The sequence below is a fragment of the Maniola hyperantus genome, chromosome 8, assembly GCF_902806685.2.
Source record: "Maniola hyperantus chromosome 8, iAphHyp1.2, whole genome shotgun sequence".
Classification (NCBI taxonomy): domain Eukaryota; kingdom Metazoa; phylum Arthropoda; class Insecta; order Lepidoptera; family Nymphalidae; genus Maniola; species Maniola hyperantus.
The window spans coordinates 9,949,774-9,971,173 of record NC_048543.1 but is presented as its reverse complement, the minus strand read 5'-3'; the positions used below and the strand labels follow the sequence as shown (position 1 = coordinate 9,971,173).

The 21,400-nt window shown below is 36.6% G+C and overlaps 1 protein-coding gene across 2 annotated transcripts in view; it reads left to right on the top strand.

Annotated features, from left to right (window-relative positions):
- The window catches only part of LOC117984648 (neural cell adhesion molecule 2-like), a 161,236-nt gene extending 141,842 nt beyond the window's left edge, over positions 1-19,394 (top strand). For both annotated transcript variants that reach the window (XM_034971275.2, XM_069500206.1), the window contains 10 exons: positions 3,464-3,576; positions 7,230-7,434; positions 8,952-9,083; positions 9,559-9,714; positions 10,284-10,377; positions 10,760-10,859; positions 12,290-12,448; positions 12,951-13,065; positions 14,046-14,141; positions 14,509-19,394. In XM_034971275.2, the coding sequence (XP_034827166.1) occupies positions 3,464-3,576; positions 7,230-7,434; positions 8,952-9,083; positions 9,559-9,714; positions 10,284-10,377; positions 10,760-10,859; positions 12,290-12,448; positions 12,951-13,065; positions 14,046-14,141; positions 14,509-14,702 (1,364 nt within the window). In that variant the 3' untranslated portion in view covers positions 14,703-19,394. The remainder of the gene's footprint in view (positions 1-3,463; positions 3,577-7,229; positions 7,435-8,951; positions 9,084-9,558; positions 9,715-10,283; positions 10,378-10,759; positions 10,860-12,289; positions 12,449-12,950; positions 13,066-14,045; positions 14,142-14,508) is intronic.
- The last annotated feature ends 2,006 nt before the right edge of the window (positions 19,395-21,400 follow it).

Sequence of the window (21,400 nt, the reverse complement as noted above, 5' to 3'; positions counted from 1 at the left end):
AAAAAGAAAGATTCTGACTCACTCATCAACACCTAGGCAAAACCATTGGACCTAGAAAGCTAAAATCTTGCAAACTCTCAGGCATCCAGAATTCCTCACGAGGTTTTGTTCACCGTTAAAGCAAGTGATATTCAATCAGGTATTTGGCAACTAGTCAAATCAGTAACTTTTATCAAACGTCAAAACGCGCGCTTAGTATGTGAGCTTCTATGAAATACTGGTATGTGACGTCACATTTTAAGTTTATTCAATAATTAATTTAAAATGGTTATCACACATAACAAAGAACGTGGATTTTACGTATTTTGGAAGGCCCTCTATTTAATAATTACTGAGAAATAATTTATTTTTGATATAAACGACATCAATGCTTAAAACGTACATAACTCCGAAAAGTTGTTGAGTCGTCCGTAGAGATGCGTGTCAAGGATCGAACCCCCGACCTCCTGAGCAGGAGGCGGACGTCTTAACCACTAGGCTATCATTGCTATTATTACTATTATTTCGAAATCACAAACAGATAAGTAGGTACTTATTAATTTGTATAGATTCATTCTAAGTTCTGATTGTCGCGAACAACTGGGCGTACTTCCTAAGTCTTTAACACAAAACTTGCTAATGGAAGCCACTCAGTAGCAAGATGAAGTTCTCTACTTTGTGACCGTCGCGTCCGACTCGCAGCACTTCTCATGTTCTTAATGTTTTTACACAAACATTCGCCCAACTTCGCGCAACAACGACACTAAGTCATCTTCATTCTGGTATTTAAATGTTCCCTGAACTTTAAAATGGCCCAAGAGTTCGTAGAAAATTTTGAGAAAGGACTTGGTAAAAAAAATCGTAATAGGTCTTCGCCTTCCTATTGGAGGTGCCCGGAGTTTAATTACGAGTTTTCCTATCCACAATAATTGGCCAGTGTGATAAACTATATTTGCCTTCTCATTTTGAGAGGAGGCCTGTGCTCATGTATAGTGGGCCGGCGGCGCGGCGATAGGTTGTGACGATGATGACTTGGTAAAAGTTTAAAGTTTGTAACATGGCTCTTCTGTTTTAGGTAGGTACCTACTTATGTAAAAATATTCGTAAGCTATACCTATCTTAGTAAATATAAAAATAAAGTAGCAGGTGATTCTAACTAATATTCAGATTTTAAATACTTAGGACTTAGGAGACAGGCGTGTTATATTGAAAGCCGGTTTCGGAAAAAAACCTTTTAAGGTACTTTGTAAAAATTTAAAATTCGAGAACCTATTTCATGTCATGTTTGATGTGATATCATGGAGTAGGGAATCGGCTGCAATAGTGGCAGATGATTGAGGCGACCGAAAATTCCACTTGAAAGGTCAAGTTTGCCATACTTAGACAAGCAGAACAACCACCTTACTTACTATCAGCCTAACAAACACCTCCTCAAAATTTCCTACGGGCTCCAGGCCAAAAGAAAAATGAGTTGTTCTTCCTGTCTAGGCCCTGAGCTTCGAGAGTAAGTTTTTCAATAAATAAAACTCGTTCACTAAAGTTGGTGTTTATTTTCCACTTGTTTTTGCCCGCGAGACAGTATCACGTTGATTTATACTATTTTTGAATCCTTTAGGAATTCTTTGTTTTCACGGGATAAAAGGTATCCTATGTCCGTGTCCAGGATGCAAATTTCGTCAAGATCGGTTAAGCGATTGAGCCGTAAAAACTTAAGCGACATACAGATATGATCTAGAAGATAGACTATAAGTATAAGTGTCGCAAACTATTACCTACCTTATACCTATTACCATTTTTTACAACTAAGTATTTGAGAGAAACGATTTCTCACTACCTACCTAATTTTTATTCAAATCTAACGGTTTAAGCAGTGTGCACTAGGAAAACTTTCTCAGATTGCAGTAATTTCATGGACTTAATCGACAAATATCATCATAGTTCAGCCAATTTACACTAACGCTTGGTAATATTTTTTTTCGCCAAAACAGTCAATGTACAAACCAAATTAGAATCACTACAGTATAGTTTCTGAGATTAGCGTGTACGACAGACAAACTTGACGGAGGGACTTCGTTTTGTTACACATAGTGATATTATATACGCTATAAATCTGTACCCATCCAACAAGGTATTTTTAGAAACGATCATACCGTTCCCATGGAGGAAATTAAACTGTCTGTTCAAAGCAGTACGGCAACAAGGATAAAATCAATACCCGTATAACTTCCTATAAGTTCTGCTGAATACTAGCAGACAAAACAAAAATAAAGGCTGGAAAAATATATATTTTAGTAGGTACCTTCAGTGCGCGGCAGAAAGACCTAATGTACATCGAACTATAAAAAGAGGTATCGGTTTTGTAGAGCATTGCCTCTGTCGTTGAGACCGACAAAACGTCACATAGGTATGAGTGACTAAAGACAACGCTCTACAAAGCCGAAATGTCATTCGAAAGGCCGATGTACATTATTTTCTGCCGCGTACTGTACTTACCTATTCGTAAGTCATTATCAAATTTCAAATCTTCATTGCAAGGTAAATACCAATCTGTATTCACCTATACAAAATTCCTATACTTATAAAAGTCCTGATTGTCTGACTTATTGTATATCAACGCACAACCTAAACCGCTGGTCCTATAGAGATATGAAATTTGAAGGATGTGTTCTTTGTAAAGAGTAGGCATCCACTAAGAAGGGATTTTTCGAAAATGGGGGTTTCAAATTTATGTAGTCCCCGCGGACGATTTCGCGAGCATAAGCTAGTTTACAAATAAAACACAATATAAGAATATAATTTAAAAAAAAAATAAAAAAAATCCCCATATAAGTAGTACATCCAGCAATCGTGTTGCCACACTTAACATAAAATGATGGCACTAGATCGAATGAACTAAAGTGAATTGCGTAGATCTATAGAGTGTGCTTTTGACTTTGCTCTTTAAAATGATGATTGTCTCATTTTAACAGTGTGTTAGGTCTGTGCTTAGGTCTGAGCAAAGGCAAAATTATAGATCTCAACCTAAAGTGTTATAAGCTCAAGCTCAAAACTTACCGGCGCAGTGTATAGGTAAGCGCCGCAGCGATGTGTCTTCTAAAATGTTTCAATTTTCCCCTCACTTTTCTATATGTAGATACATTAGGCCAAGTCTCTCCTAGCAATAAAACTTGCAAAAGCCAGCTTGGGCAAGTCACTTGCACTGTATAACACTCGCAGCAAGACAATATCTGTAAGTTTTTCCATTGGAAAGTAACATCCGTATTTCACTTACTGAAAGTTTCATTCCTAGTGGACACTTGGCTTTAGATAGCTAGTGAAGAATAATTTTTAGCGAATTTTGGAATATTTTGAATCTACTGCCATTGCGTTAATGTTTTAAAAACGCTACCTATTAATTTTTAGGGTTCCGTACCAAAATTGTAAAAATGGAACCCGTATGGTGCCTTTATCTGTTTTTCTATAAATATCATTGTTATCTTTTCAGGTGTAACAGCCGAATCAGATGGCGTCCCATCATTGGAGGTCATGGCGAGATCATCAGTTTACAATGTCGGCGAAAACAAAGTCATCTACTGCAAAGGGCTAAATCTACCAGAGGTAATTATAATTCAAAATGTTCAATCTAAATAATGGCAGAAATATAAAGCCTAAGGCGCATTGCACACCTGCAGCTACTGTGCCTGCAGAGTGGACTGGAGTCGAGGCGCAGCGGCATTTTTTGATATTTACTTTTTTTTTCATTATAGCAATTTCAATTGCATGTCAAAGTAAATAAAGTCGAGTAAAAAAACATGCTGTGACTCAGTTCCACTACACTTCGAAATTACTTATAGGTACATACGTCGGAAGTTACTCTAACTTGGCAAGCAGAGCGTCACACGTCATCATGATCAACCCATCGCCGGCTCACTACAGAGCACGAGCTATCACAGCTTGTTGCCATAAATCTGTCATTTACCAAGTACCATATAAATTAGAAGGAAAACATCGTGAGGAAACCTGCATGCCTGAGAGTTCTCCATAATGTTCTCAAAGGTGTGTGAAGTCTACCAATCCGCACATGGCCAGCGTGGTAGACTATGGCCAAAAACACTCGAGGAGACCCGCGCTCTGTAGTGAGCCGGTGATGGGTTGATCATGATGATGATAGAAGTTAGAAGAGAATAATAACAAGCTATCTCGTATGGTCAAGTCTTGGTTAAGCATACGTCCTGATTTCACAACTCTTTACCGATTTGGCGGATTCTTAAACGTTTTTAAACTTGAAAAGTTACTCTAGTGCCACTGACAATCATGCCAGTATGTACCTACGATCTCGTTATGACGAAAGCTGGTAAGTATAGTATGCGACAGGTTGAAATGGTAATTGGGGTGGAGACGCCCCGCACACCCGCACAGCACAGCCCGCGCACTAGCCCGGTGCGGGATAGCGTGAGTGACGTGCAGGTTACGACAGTTCGGGACTGCCATCTCGACCTGTCGCGTTCTTATAGTTAGGTACCGTCCAATGCCATAACTTTTCACGGATTTTGATATTTTTGGACTTTATCGTAACATAAAAATATTAAAATATGCATGATTTGCATTTTATATAACATTTTATCATAAACAAAGCCCAATATTTTCATAATTTTCATTAATTTTAGCCAATTTACGTATATAAATGAAAGTTTTGACGTATTTTAGGAAATAGGCAAAGTTGCTCATATTCCTAACATTGCCTGATGCATTTGCTCCAATATTAATAATTTGATTTTATCCTGGCACAGACAAGATCTAACTCTAATCCCTAGAGAATACAACCCAATTTTCAATGTTAAATTTAGGAAGTGTTTTAGTAGGTAAAATCGTTGGGGCAATGTTTGGACACAATTTTATACAACTTCCATACATTGACAAAAAATGCATAGGGTTGTCTCGTTAGTAATATAAGAATGAAATAAAATATTAAAAATATTTATATTTATTATTTAAGTATATTAAACTCGCGTAGTTTAACAATTAATCAGTCATTGCGAGTACCTCGTATTTATTAGAAAACCATCCAGTCTTAGAAAAACTAAATATTTGGTAGATAGGTGACTATTACGATAAACTTTAAACATATTAAGATTACTTAAGATAGTACCTAACTTTTTATTAACGTAACCTCGAGCTTAATTCACTATAATCCACCAAGTCATACAAATCTGTATTGTACAAGGTGCAGCGTTCTATTTCGAACCTATTTCTGCCATATTAAAAAATCAGTAAAACTGCTTCAATCGCAGTTATCAGGAAACATACTCGTACATACAAACATTCCTCCTCCTTTTTTGAAGTCGGTTAAAGTCAAATTACAAAGTTGTAAACCCTAGCCTAGGCAATGTTATGTTCAATTGTGCAGAAAAGTTGCTAAACTTTGCCTATTTCAATATATCTCAGTAAATATACGCGACTTTCCATAATTAATTATGAGAAATGAAAGATCTAATGACGTTTTATAGAATGAGAATAAAACAAGTTAGGATTAAACACATTTTAATGAGTTATTTGAAAAGTTTTTCAGCAACTCATAATCACCGTTTTGCCGCACTTTCGTTTGACACACGACTGGCGAAAATTATGCATGCTACTAACTTAACGGCACCAATTTGGTGTTGCCAGATAATCTAATTCTAAAAACTGACAAATGTTTCTATTGCTAGACTAATGAATTAAATAAGATATTAGCTTTTTTTCATTTTAGGCAAACTTTGGACGCGAGGCAAAATTAGGCATTTCGACGGTACAACGTACGACCAAATCGCTCTGTAGCTTAAATTATACCTACTCCATTTACCTACATTAAATCTACAAGCTATTATGATTTATGAAAGAGATTAAATTAACTTTCTCGAAACGAATCTTTTTTGCGACATTACGGTTTACATAAAACTTGTTTATAGAAGTATATGAGTAAGGGAGTAAAGTTCGAACATAACTTTACTTGTACTTATCCAAATTCTTGTGTTAACACTTCAGACGCCTAATAAATTTCGAGAAGCAAACTGCGTAGGCGAGGCGTGTTGCCACGTTTTTACCATTACTTATTTTTTTAATTTAGGCACAACTTTCGAAACGTTTATTTGCAACATTATTTCCTTGTTTATTATGTACGACTAGAAATAACAAGTGTTTGCAACCACAGAGTATTGGAAATTAGTTCATAGATTTAACTTATTCACCTACACACCTATTCTTTTTTTATTTATTCAGATACAAGTTAGCCCTTGACTGCAATCTCACCTGATGGTAAGTGATGATGCAGTCTAAGATGATAGCGTTCTAACCTGGAAGGGGTATGGCAGTTTTTATTAAACCCATACCCCTTTGGTTTTATTCAAATTAATAAAACTTTTTTAACAAAGTATTTAGCTCACTGATACCTATTAAAATTGATCAAATTATTATTTTATTAAAAATAAACTTTTTACTAAACCAGCGGTCGGCAAGACGGTCGAACGTTGGACCGCTGGATATTTTTAAATCAACCGAAGTTGCTGTAGCCTGTAAGATTTCAAGACTTTGCAGAACTGGGGCGAGTAGAAGAATTCTGCTTAGTAGAAATTCTACTACAGCAGAACTCTTCCACATGTATAATGGACTGACTTGGCTGCAAAGTTGTTCAATCTCACAAAACCTATCCTTCAGATGGAGATGATTGACATGCAAGAAGTTCTACGTGTTTCCTGACAAAATAAAAACGAATAAGAAGTATTCTTTTTTCTGGACCTTTATAAACTTGTTAGTAATATATGGAAATAGAGACCACGCATGCCTTCGCTCTCGTGGAAATTTTGAAAAATCCGACTTAATTCCAAACATTATTTAAAGCAAAACTCTGTGCAAAATTTCAGCTTTGCAGAGCCAAGGGAGATTTTTTTATAAGGTTTTTACTAAACGAGCAATACGATATTTGACAACTAGACAAATAGTAACTTTTTATCAAACGTCAAAACGCGCACAGTACCTACCTATGCGATATTCTATGAAATACTGGAATGCGACGTCACATCATAATTACTATACTTTTTTAGTTTAATCGAAAATTTAAAATGGTTATGACGCTTAAAACTAACAAAGGCCGTGAATTTTACGTATTGTGGGAGACCCTTTATATAATAATCATTGAGAAATACTTAATTTATTTTTGATGTAGTCAAATACCCAATTCCTAAGCCAAATTAAGAAGTAGAAGTTATTGATAATATTACTTTATTATTCGACAGAGAATCGAATGGTACGCACCAAACCGTGAGATCGTAGGGGAACGCTCATCAGCGAACTCCAGAATATTCTCGGAGCGGCTTAAGAATGACACTCTAGCCAGCAGCCTGGTGCTGCTATTCATCAGAAGTTTCAAGATTGAGGACAGCGGTAACTGGACCTGCAAAGCTGGCGATCTTTTCGAAACTATTCAAATCATTGTTGGTGGTATGTATGGATTCCCTTCTTTATTTCCAATTATAAAACATTATCTTACTGCTATGTAGAGTATACTTATTTAAAACCTCGTATATCGTCATTGCCTATTTAGCATTTAAAAAATGTTATGTTTAAAGTTTGTTGATCGATTTTTAATGACTACAGAATTAAAGCTTAAGATAGATCTGGGGAGAATTTCTATAAGCTACAATTGTAGTCTAAAATATGTATAATTGTCCTTGTAAAGCATGGACACACACAACGGGTGACGGTAACGTGTCTATAGCGGCTTTTACAAGTTGTAAAAGTTACACAATATCCCCAAAGAGGGTGCACCGCATAAGCCACATACACACACACACGCACACTATTTCGTCTCCGATCTCGTCTTGAAACTGCACAGAGTGGCGAGGTGGCTGCAATGGCACAATTAGAAATAAGGAACTAAGACTTCTGGCTTCTACCAATTCAGTTTCAAGCTTGCATCAAACATATGCTCCTACTCCTGCCGTTGCTCTTTTAGGCCCGCTGTTATACAATTCGCTTTATAAGCACACCTCTTTATTAATTACGTACTCTATACGTAAACGCTCGTCAGTTTACTGTGACATCGTACAGTTGCCGACGCGCATCGCTACCCGTTCGTTTAATACTTTACTAGGTGTAACCATCACACTTAATTACTTGCTAGATATTTCTTAGCACAGTTTCTCATCCCTCAGTTTCACTCCAACAGAAATTTGCGTCCCCAAAGTTCCTTATTGTTCATAAGCTTCAAAGCTTATCTTAATTGTTCCAAGGAACTATTCAGTATTAAGAAGACTTTATGCATCATAAATAACATGTTACTCGTACTGAATATATTAAATACAGGGTGTAACCAGAACGCTGGAAAAACAAAAACAGGTGAAAGTATTGACGATTACTGATACGATACCACAAAAAAAACGCGAAAAAATATTTTGAAAAGTCCCATATTTTGTAAAAGTTCACGATATAGTGCAAATAAAACATCTGACTAACACAAGAGGTCAACGAACGTTGCGTAAGTAGGCCTCTCGCAGTCAATACCGCACCGACGAAGGTGGGGGCGTTGGCCCAAATTTTGCACGCTATACGTTGAGGGTTTGAAAAATACTAAGTCACTAAAAATACAAAATGAGGCAAATGGTTATTGGTATCGGATTGTGTTTAGGTAGTATGTAACAATAACGCTAATGGTACGATTACACCTACCGAGTAGTGAAGCGAGACAGTGAAATGTAACTTGGCCGAGACAGTGCTGTGGCTGACAAATTGTGGCGAAATTGCACTCGTTAGGTGTTTATACCAACCGAGTACCTACTCGACCGAGGACACTGACTCGCCACTGTACTCGTTAGGTGTAATCGTACCATTAGTTTTTGCTAGCGTTCTGGTTACACCCTGTATAAATCTAGTGGTAACCATTATTTTTTTTTGCGTAAAGTGATCGATAGCTGGGTCGACAAAGGCAGGTATTATCTTAAATTTTATCTCGTTCATAGAAAGAGTAAGCCTCAGCGCGACTCAGGAAACCTTCGAAGGGGAGGAGACAAAATCGGCCAGGTTCGACTGCGCTGCCAAGGGATATCCACCTCCGGTCTTCCAGTGGTACAAGGATAATACTCCTATTGTTGGTACGTTTTGTATTTAATTATATGTTATATCCGACGAAAATTGAGTTCGAAGTAAAAGATAATCCAGAATCTCAATACTACAAACTGTAAAAGACAATACCAAAAAAAAAATTCTTTCTATAATATAATTAGGTTTATATAAAAATATTTTATTAATTATTATAATAATGTAATTGTGCTTAATATTAATATATTATTATGTTTATGTAATATAATTTTGTTTATAATATAATATATTCGTGCCATCACGTAACATACCAAATACCAATCTTTATTTTCACGAAAGACATAGTCATATTATGCCTTACCTACTTAATTTTACAATTAAAATTTTACATTTTTATTAAATTTCTTATTTTACTTTTATTAAATTTTTAAAATTCTTGATGATGTAATCAACCGTACTTATAGTAATTAGGTTAGGCTAGGTAAAATAATATGTTTTTCTAATTTTTTTTAATCTTCTTAATTCCAGCGGATGGCAAAAAGTTCTTTTTAAGGAAAAAGGAAGACAACTACCAACTGGAAATCAGGAATCTATCACATCAAGACACAGGGGAGTACACGTGCAAAGTGACCCAAAAGGCGCTGTCTCACTATGCCCATAAACGCGTACTTCTTAACGTACAACGTAAGTAACAGAATAAGGGATGATTTATGCCAACACGTGGCGGGCGCGGGCCGTGCCACGTACGAGGCGCGGACGAGGCACGGATTCAAAAAACCACAAACGTTTTATATGAATCAGTTCATGATTCACGTCCGTGCACGGACATGGCACGGCATTTGCATAAATCATCCCTAAGTCGCTTCCACGTCAATAAAAAAATTATGAAGTGCGTGTCAAAAAGGAGACTATGACCAAAACCCATTCTCACTCTGAGTGGAGACCCGTGCTCTGTAGTGAGCCGGCGATGGGTTGATCATGATGATGATGATGTATACTAAAACGAACGTTGTAGATTTTGAAAATGGCTGTAACACACAAGCAGACAGATGGATTGGACGGTACTCTAAGGGTTCCTTGTTTTCCTACGGAAGTCTAGAAGTTACAATGGGCATCGTGCTTACCAAGTTTTTTTTCATTCAGATACAAGTTAGCCCTTAATTATGCAAAACACTAATTCTTGCATGGACGACTTTCGATAAGAAAATTCTAAATAAGATATTTTTTATAAGGAATTTTTCTTGTCTTTCCAGATAAACCTTTCCTCTACGATGAATTTGATAACACTCGCACCATTTCATATTCAAGATACAGAACTGAGGAGGTCTACGCAATCATAAACGCACCGTAAGTCGAAAGTACTCAATATGAAACTTACTTATTATTACTTACGTACATTGACTTATTAACTATAAATCAATGCTTACGTATTATGATAACTAGCTGCCTCGGCGAACTTCGTACCGCCTAACAGTCGATTCTTTTTCAGGCAATTTTTTAAATTTTTCTCTACGTAAGAACCATCCTCGTACTTCAAGGAATATTATAAAAAAAGAATTAGCAAAATCGGTTCAGCTGTTCTCGAGATTTGCGATCAGCAACAAATTCAGCGATTCATTTTTAAGTGTAGAGATAATAGGTATAGTCGGACATAATATTATGTAAGAATAAAAGCAATTTTTCGATTTTCAATCCTACAATATTTTTTTTATGAAAAATTCTTCCCCAGAAAAAACATCACTTGCCGTGCCGTGGGCTACCCGGAGCCGAAATTTGAGTGGTTCAGGCGGATCAATGGCCACGACGATCCCATTACTGATGAGGACATGGTAACTACATATTCATCGTCATCATTATCATCATCATAAAAACTAGACGTCCACTACCACACCCCACAATAGACGTCCATTGCTGGACATAGGTGTCTTGTGGGGACTTCCACACGCCACAGTCTTACGCCGCCTGAATCCGGCGTATCCCTGCGACTTGTTTGACGTCCGTCCACCTAGTCTTCCAATGCTGGTGCATTGGAAGACTAGGTGCGAGGTCGCCATTCTGGCACCTTGAGACCCCAACCTCTGTCGGTACTATATTATGTAACATAGTCACTGCTCACGAAGCCCTGAATTCCCAAACCTCAACACAAAGTGCAACGCTAGTAGCGTAAGCTCATACGCACGACATTGGCAGTCTTCATGGTCCTAGAGTTCCTAATATTGGATCTTATTACCTCACTACAGCATAATAATATTACCTTGTGCTTTAATGCTAGCTTATTGATCTACGGATCATACGGTTCCAGATTCGAATCCCGGGTTGGACCCAAAAAAGTTAACTTTCCTGTCAAAAAATTATTCGTAGCATTTCGGAGATCGGAAGGTAGCGATGTTACATCCCCGTGCGTCGGAGAGCATATTATACAGCCGTTGATCCTGCGCCTGATCTCTCTCCGATCGTATTGGATGGCCGCCCCATCACCTGTATCGCACGTATACCTACACACTTGGCACTAAAATATCTCCAGCGTAGTTGGATAGTCTCCTTTGAGATTGACTGCTGTTACTAGGGTTGCCAACTTTTATTAGAAGAAATAGAGTAGGTAGGTTACCTACCTACTCTATTTCTTGTAATAAAAGTAATAGGTATATATGATTTCAAAGGAGGTAAATAAAGAGTACGGGTTCAAAAAATAGTATCGTTTATGTAATATTTTAAAATGGTATTTATTGTGCTTTTTGTGCAACATGACAATTTTTCATGATTTTTAAAAGAATTTTATGACTCTAATGTATGAAAATGAATAATTCGTATTTACGTAACCTCAAAACACTTCTCAAAACAACTTGTGACATGATATTGACATAATATCATTAGTGGCTGCATTCAGAAACGTCTGAATGTCGCTTGAGGAATAGGAGATACCAACATATTAACAGTAAATAGTCAACTTTTTGGTTATGATAATGGGTTTGCATAATATTACATGACTGGCACTAGTATAATAGGTAAATATTGTGTTAAAAAGAGTATTTTGGCATACTCTTAGAGTACGCCTACATAAGTAGAGTACAATACTCTATTTTAGAGTACGATTGGCAACCCTAGCTGTGACTATAATACGTTCAGTAAAAAACATTTGAATAATGCAACTTCTAGGAGCCGCTATACTGTCGCTGCCGACGCGCGCTGTGCATGACTATGTTTTTAATTTGTTTTTGTTACCTACATTTATTAACTCCAAGGTACTTTGTTCTTATAGATCGCAAATTCTCAAGATGGCAGCAGCTCGACTTTGATGCTGAGGATGTATGATGAGGAGGCTTTGGGAGAGTACAAATGTCTTGCAAGCAACGAAAAAGGCCGGGTCTACGTCATTTATCACGTGCAAAAGGGGAATAAGCCCGATATGCCAGACCATGTAAGTCATGACTTCCTACATTTAAAAAAAATATTTTTAACTAGATGATGCCCGCGGCTTCGTCCGCGAGGATTTAGGTTTTATACATCCCGTGGAAACTTTGATTTTCCGGGATAAAAAGTTGCCTATGTCCTTCCCCGGGATGCAAGCTATATCTGTACCAAATTTCGTCGAAATCTCAATGCTAGCTGACAGACAGACAGGCAGACACACTTTCGCAATTATAATATTAGTATGGATAATGTATAAATTTATTGAAAATTCCTGATGAGTATAACCATCATGATCATGATCAACCCATCGCCGGCTCACTACAGAGCACGGGTCTCCTCACAGAGTGAGAAAGGTTTTGGCCATCGGTTTATTTCAGACTAGATGGGTATAAGGTAGCCCTATTTTTCTTTGATTTCACATCACCACAGAATATCGTCGATTCAGGATCAAACCAAGAGTTCCCGCACTCAAGTTCACTCTGATTTTGGTTATAAAATTATGCTTTCAGGTAAGTGTCGTGGGTGTTTCAACAACTAGTATCACATTCAACGTCACTTGCTCCACGTGTAATATGGCGATTGAAGAGGATAAATCTGAGGATCCTCAAAATCTAACGGTTCTAGGTAAGAAGTAACTAGACAGGTTATTCCGAATAAAAAGTTTGGCGGGTTGCAACTTGCAACTCGCTTTTGCTTATAATTTCATGATGAGTCACAATAATTTTGGTAGCTTCATAGAACACGATTTTTGTTCGGAACTAACTACATATCAAGTGCGTAGTACCACCGTTCACGACAGTTAGAAAACTTCTAACAGAACTTCGAGGCTTTGACGTCACTGGTAGGCGTCAAATGTTAATACATTTGACGCTAGGTAGCCTAAAGGTGCTGATAAACTTGTGCATTCACTTGTAATGAGCATTCGTGCGAATGTTACATCACAGAAAAATACGAGAACATTTAGCATTCTATCGAGCGTTCTGGCGAGCATTCTAGCGAGCACACGCGACCGTCGAGTCTGACATCTTCATGAAGAATAGAGCATTCGCTAGAATGCTCAAGATGTTCGTAGCAATATTTGGCTCTATGCTTGGCTCGGCTCGTTGTTCAGTTCGACAAAAATAAAAACGGCGAATGCTCGATGTTCTATTACAAGTGAATGCTCAAGTTTATCAGCACCTTAAGGTAGCCCTGTTTTTCTTTGATTTTACGTCATAGCCTAATACTTGAGATATTGGCGATTCAGGATCAGACCGAGAGCTCCCTCACTCTAGTTCACTCTGGTAGTACCTACATAGCAGTCGTGTGAACATTTTTTTTATATTTATTCTACTACTAGCTGACGCCCGTGACTTGTCCGCGTGGATTTAAGTTTTTAAACTCCCATGGGAACTTTTTGTTTTTCTGGGATAAAAATTAGCTTAAGTCTCACAGGTCTTTAACTATACCCATGTGAAAATCACATCGATCCGTTGCTCCATTGCAACGTGATTAAAGGACAAACCAACCAACCGAAAAATGATTTTCCAAGTCCATCCATTTTTCCATTCAAGTCTATTTTTCCAAGCGTTCATAATTTTCACAAACTTCAAATTGTTTTCCAGGATATACCTTCCAGCTGGTGCCATACAAGAAAGGATTCCTTGCGGATTGGAATTCATCTGAGGAATTCGATGTGGATTTTGTAAATTATAGTACTTGTAAGTACATTATAATTTGTACTGATTTTAAAGTATATTTTCATTTCCGTTTCTATTTCGTATTTTAATTGAAGACTACCCGAGACGCCTAAAGAGAAAATGTATTCTCGACCTCGCTTCTTGATAGGCAATAAAGAGTTGAGTGCTAGCTCCTAAAGAGGAGCAGCCGCTACAAAACAATATCCTACACCTAATTTGCTAAAAGTCCTCAGACTGATCGCAAATCACAAATTTAAAATAAAAAAAAAACTATTTCGTGATCTATTGAGTCTACTACAAGTACTTTTTAATGCAGCCATAAAATCTGTTGCCAGTTGTTTAATTCTTCCAAGCAAAGATTTTTAATATAAAAATAATTACATTTCAGATCCACAAACACTCTTCATAGTAGAACCCCTGGCGAACAAGACGACTTACCACGTTAGAGTATGTACACGCAACTCTGCCGGGTGCTCTGATTTTCTGGAACTATCTTCCACCCCTACCACTGCTTTCGCTGGAAGACTGTTTCACTCGTTCGTGCTTATGCTCGGCACTCTATTGTTGTTAATGTTAATTTAATTTACTCTTAACTGCAACTGCATGGCAGGTCATCACACTGAACGCGCGTGTACTCGTGTACGATTTGTAGTGCAGGGGACTGTAGGAAGCAAAATCACACCGCAGACAGAGCGTAGAGGTACCGGAGCGCTATTGTATGGTAGCGATACCTACGTGTGTTGCGTGTTCCAGTCTTCACACAGTTCCTTATATTCTAGTGCGTTTAGTATGAGATTTCAAATCACACCAACGTTGATAGAATTTGATCGTCGAAACACTTCTGCGATAAAGTAAAATGGACCTCAAGGGTCTTGTTTTAAAGCTCAAGTTCAATATATCTACAACCAGCATTCCAAACTGAAACGTGAAAATAAAATTGGTGGTACTGTATATTTGACTTTAACTCAAGATACTTCATGTCCATTTTACTTTGACGTTATTGTATTTTGATCTCGTATTCTATCAACGTTGGGTAAAATGTCAAATCTCATACTAAGCAAATTGATCGTATGACTCTTGTAACTCCAGTTAACGAAGCTAACATCGCGCGTGTGTGTCTTAGGCTTAGAGAATCGTATATAATTTGCATATAATGTACTTTTCTTGTAAATATTCTTGCGTTTTTTCTAATTTAGATTTTTACGGTGTTACTAGAATCCGTTGTTTTCGAATCATGACTGACCCTTCAACACTAAAATTATCGACGTCTCTCAAATATAATTAAACTAATATAATACTGGGCTGCTCTCTTTTTGTTAATTTTAAACTTAAGTACCTATATTAATAATTGAGGAGCAGTCGAACAAAACGGTGTGATTACACTCAAAATACTTTTTCTTTAATTTGGGGTTTTTGACTCATTTCCAAGCACCGCACCGGCCTAAAACTGTACTAAAATTAAGACCATAAGTCATGATTCCAGTTACTTAATATAAACTTGGATTCACTTTCAAGCGAAATGTCTTAAAATTGAGTTTAAATTGGGTCCAAAATTAATGATTTCAATCAAAACAAAAAGAAAAAGTTTCAATGCATTCCTTCAGTTTTTTGCTCCTCTTGTAAAATTTTATTTCGTACATGACCAGGTCCTGAATTATCATATTTTATTTTTTATTTCTCCATTTGATGGATCACTTATGTCTTGAAGGCAACGGTATAAGAATATTGTTTGTTTAATTTAATGGCTAAGTTTAAAAAAAAAATTCAGTCGAAAATGAATTCAAGCTTAATATAGATAGGAAATATTTTAATTAAGAAAGTATGTCTGTTGTTTCAATTTATAAAAGTGTTCACTATTATTATGGCCGGTGTGCTTAATATAAGATTTTACATCACTTAAACGTTGATAGAATTTAACCGTCGAAACACTTCAGTGTTAAAGTAAAATGGGGTTTATTTGCCTAGTTTCAAAGCTCAGTTCATCCATCTACACCCAGCGCTCCAAGCAGAAACCTTGCAAAACCTAAATCGGTATCACTGAATTTTGTACTTTAAATTAAGGAGGTTTAGGTCTATTTTACTCTGACGTTATTGTGTTTCGATCTCGAATCCTATCAACGTTGGGTGAGATGTATAAAATTCTCATACTGTACCCGTAGTACAAGATTTTACGTCTCACCAAACCAAACCAAATTCGAGAGTCGAAATACTTCCGCGTTACAGTAAACTGGATCATAAATGCCTTGTTTTAAAGCTCAAGTTTGTCTACACTTCTACAGCCAGCGCTCCAAGCGGAAACATTGCGAAATTAAAATCAGTGGCATTGAATATTCGACTTCAATTCAAGGCTGTTTAGGTCCATTTTACTGTAACGCGGAAGTATTTCGACTCTCGAATTTGGTTTCGTTTGGTGAGACGTAAAATCTTGTACTACGGGTACTGAGCACACTGAGCTGAATTTAAAATTCAGGCAATTGTATAGGTACAAATGCTATATTGTATCAAAAGACTTGCTACAAATTACATGAACGCGGCTACGGTTGGGCTACGACTTAAATGTTACGTAGATGTCAAAATTTGCTACGAATATTATACAAGTTTGACTGTTAAATTAAGATATTATATTTGTTAAAGAGCCAAACAATAGAAAAAATAATAGTTTTAACTTAATACGTGTATTTGTATATAATATTATTATAACAGAAGGCAAGAAAAACGATCGAAGAATTAAAATGAATACGTACAAGGAATTTTACAATAATTCGTGGCTTGTGTGTGTAATATCATTATATTCATCTGGAAGTGTTCACCCAATTCTCATCATAAAGTGCTAAGCTCTTTGCCTTACTCGCAGCTTCTACCTTGAAGAAAGACGCCCTAAAAAACAAATACCTAGTATAATAAATATCATACTGTATAATAGTACTGAAAAAATATTGTGGTGTAGATTTTTGCTAGCAAGGGACAGGGAATGTCCATATTAAATGTACTGAATACTGATTGCCAGTGTCAAATCCTTTCTATATAATAATTCGTGCTATTTATGATAATAGGAAGATTGATTTTCGTTCTGTCATAACCGAATGTTTATTAAATCAGCAACTCTTTATTAAATGTAAAGAAGTGCGCTTAGTTTGGAATCTTGTATGAAATAGTGAAATGTGACGTTGACTACTATTTTAATCTGAATCGATAATTTAAAATGGTAATCAAACTTTAGACATATTAATTTTACGTACCTATTATAGAAGATCCTCTATTCAGTAATCATTAAAAATAATTTATTTTTGACATACTAAGTAGGCAACATTCCTGCAATAGCTGTTTACGTTCATACACGTATTTATACCTATAATTCCACTTTCTACAAGAGTGAGAGATTTTTCAGTGTCTAAATATAATTATTTTGACAATAAACTTTAACAGCGTTATTGTATTACCTACCTACTTATGAATATAATCTTGTTTTGAATTTTAATTTTTAAAGTTATGTTCTCTATTGCAACAGATATGGAAAGAATTCAAAAAAAATGTACATATTACGGCTAGGCTAAGTCAACACTGTACAGGCAGTCTGTCAGTTGGCAAAATTAATATCTGTAGCATGCCGCATTGTTGCATGTCGTTGCTTCGGCGTAAAAAACCCTTTATAGACGAACAAAATTGCGGTAAATTATCACGATGTGACAATGACTTTGTTACTATTATTATATTATTTGATACATTAAGTCTAAAATATATTTCTCGTGTCATATTTTATCCTATGTATTGTTGAATATATATTATTTACCTACATTAAATTTACAACATTATATAAATTGCACGTACATATATTAATATTAATGTAAAATTTATAACGTAATAAGTTATCATATAATGGTTTATATAATAGGAAGTTAATTTATAATGTTGAGAATTGAAAACTTTAATTATTAAAGATTAACAAGGACAATAGGTATTTGTATATTCTGAAATTTAGCCTTTTTTGTTTTTTATAGCCTAACGTCCATAAGATTTCCGAATCGAGTCACAAAATGTTAGCCTGCCTTTATTACTATGTTAACAAAATTAATGTACCTACTTTAGAAATTCACCGCGGATTCGCTCGCGCATAGTAGGAATTTATAATAAGAAAGCTGAAATTTGGCGATTCCATTCGGCGACCTAGTGGACATTGACTTTGTAAATACGATATTATCTAATATTGAAATTATAAAATAATTTGTGCTCGCAATTACTTTAACAATTACACAGAAAATCCGTCAATTTTATATCAAAAGTATAATTAGTAGGCGTCTTTCAATTGTAGGTATTGTATACAGGAAGACTGAAATTTATCTATTTTTGTTTTATTTCTTTCATTAGATATAAAAACTTATATAAACGTGGCTAACATTGCTAACACATAAAATATGATTTTTATGTTTGATATTATATTGTATTGGCACTTTTCATACAGAATATAAGAGATTACGTAATTTTAAATCTGTATGCGTGTCATCGTGGACCTTCAGTGTAAAGCCTGGCGTTCACTAGAGCTAAGTCAAAATGCATCGGATTAAATTATTTTGGATTGTGAAGGTGATAATAAGTATAGATTTGATGCGATACAACGTACTGCGGCATTTTTGGTAATGGATGCACTTTCACACTAAACCTACTAAGGGTGCCTGTCGACTGACGCGGAGCTTGGCGGAGTGGAACGGAGAAGAGTAGTAAAAAATGGAAAGTGTTTCTATTGAAGCGGAGCGGCGCGGCGCGGAGTGGAGCTGAGCTGAGCAGACTAGAGCTCCATTGAGCCGTGTTCCGATCAGTCAAATTTATCTAGCATACCCGCCGCGTCAAACCGTCCCACTACCCTCCGCTTAGTGCCCTCCGCTCGGCACCACTACCTGCTTGACTCCGTTCTGTCCGGCTTGGGGCCTCGTGTTCATATATTTTATTTGAAAGTCCACTTAGCTCCACTTACACGGTTTCCACTGATGCGGTGTGCAGATTGTCCAATTCACGGTCCGCTCCGCGTCAGTGTAATCGCACCTTGCAGGAGAATCTATGTGATTCGATTCAGCTACCTAATGGACGCCAGACCTTATAAGTCTGCTAAGCTTAAAAAGCAAAAGTTTTTGATTCAGCGACATCCCGTAGGGGGTATTCTGTTCAACTATCACATAGTGAAAGTGCTCTTGAAGTTTTTATTCTGGTGACCGGTACCTAAACACATACCTACACAACAGATCCTGATTCTGTATAAAATAAAGGTGATCTACCACATAATGACTTTAATTTTTAATCCCTTAGTTCTAATTTTCTTATTGTACCTGGCATATTTTGGTATCTGGTCTCAGAAGGGACATTATATATTCTCTTTAAGGACTACATACAAATTTTTTAAAAAAAACTTTGGAAATAGGGGTGATATTTATTTATTTATTAAATACTAGATGATGCCCGCGATGGCAGTTCTTGCATAGATTTAGATTTTTAAAATCCCGTGGAAACTCTCTGATTTCCCGTGATGTAAAGTATGTCTATAGTAAAGTAGCCTATGTCCATCCCCGGGATGTAAGCTAACTCGTAACAAAATTGGTTAAACTGTGAAAACCGGTGAACCGTGTAAAGCTAGCAGACAGACAAACACATAAGACAGATATTAAGTAAGAATTTTTAAAAACGTCAATATTTGAAATCTATAATTTAATAAAGATATCCATAATGTGGGTTATTGCAATAAAAGTTACCTTACACCTTTCTACACTACAATTTACATGAAAAATAAAAAGCTTACAGAACTTAAAATTAAAACACTAGCAGTTTTTTATTTTATTTTATAATTTATTAAAACTGAAGATCAAAAAATGACTAGACCATTTTCATTATAAGCATATATCCAACACCTACCACTACAATACCGCCAGCAAAAATACTCCATAGAAAGTGCTATAAGAATGGGCAGAATTTTTTGGTTTTTCATTTTCATTTTCAGGCTTTTCTTCTGGTTTTGCAGTAGTGGAAACTGGAACGGGCTTAGACCACGGAGAGATTCCGACTTCGTTGACAGCGCGCATTCGTACCCAGTAATCTGTTTCTTGATCCAAACCAAGCAGTAATATGCGGAGGCCTATAGGACAATATGAATGAATGAATGAATGAATATTTATTGATCCAAAATTAGATACAACTAACTTTGGAAGGAAGGAAGCGCTTTACCTTTAAGAAAGGTTGCCCGCGGCGACTGTTTGCAGCGATTTAGTAGCGCGTTTTGTAAAATCAGCTATAGTATAGGCCGTTAGTCGCATTTGCAACGCGCGACAGTTCGATTCAGCATCGCTTCTGCATCGATGCAATTGCGTGGCTGTACTCACTTAGTAACCTTTCTCTGTTTTAAGGCTGCATCGAAATTTACGTTGCCTACGCTATGGCCTGTGGCTGCTTCCGTAAAATCAGCAACAAAGACAACGCGACTAACGTGGTCTCGACTCTCGACCGAGTCCACCTTGCAACTGTAGCGTCTACAGAGGTAGTCCTCCTACATTGCACGACAGTATCGATGCTGCATCGCGTCTGTATCGTTCTGTATCACGCTATTAGCGATGTAAAATCATTGATTGATACTTAGGCGAAGATCAGCGACCAGCGACAGTACCGCGACTGTATTGCGAATTGCGCTATTTTATCGCTACTGAGTCGCTGCAAAAACTGGCCATGGGCAACCTTCCAAGCCTTATGAATATAATATAATCTACTAACCATATTATTATAAGTTTATTATCTATACTTCTTCTAATATTATAAAGAGGTAATGTCGTAAGTTTGTTTGTAGGGGGTAATCTCTGGAACTACTGAACCGATTTTGAAAATTCTTTCACAAATAGGAAGCTACATTATTCCTGAGTGACATAGGCTATATTTTATTTTCAATTGTCCTGGAAAATCAAAAGTTCCCACGGGATTTTTAAAAACCTAAATCCACGCGGGTCCGTTTAACCGATTTCGACGTTTGGTACAAAGATAGCTTTTCGCAACTGGACGGGACATGGAAGCACTGTTTTACTTGAAATACCTATACTTTCTTTGAACTGTGCAAACCGTGCGTATTTATCATATAACTAGCGACCCGCCCCGGCTTCGCATAGGTGCAATGTAGATACTAATGTGGTGTCATTGAGGTGTCATTGCCTCGGAAACTCAAATGAGAGGATTTTTTCCGACCTAATTCACATTATTTCAATTTCTCTAGGAATCTCTATTTTTTTGAATAATCAAGAAGTAGTCACAGAACT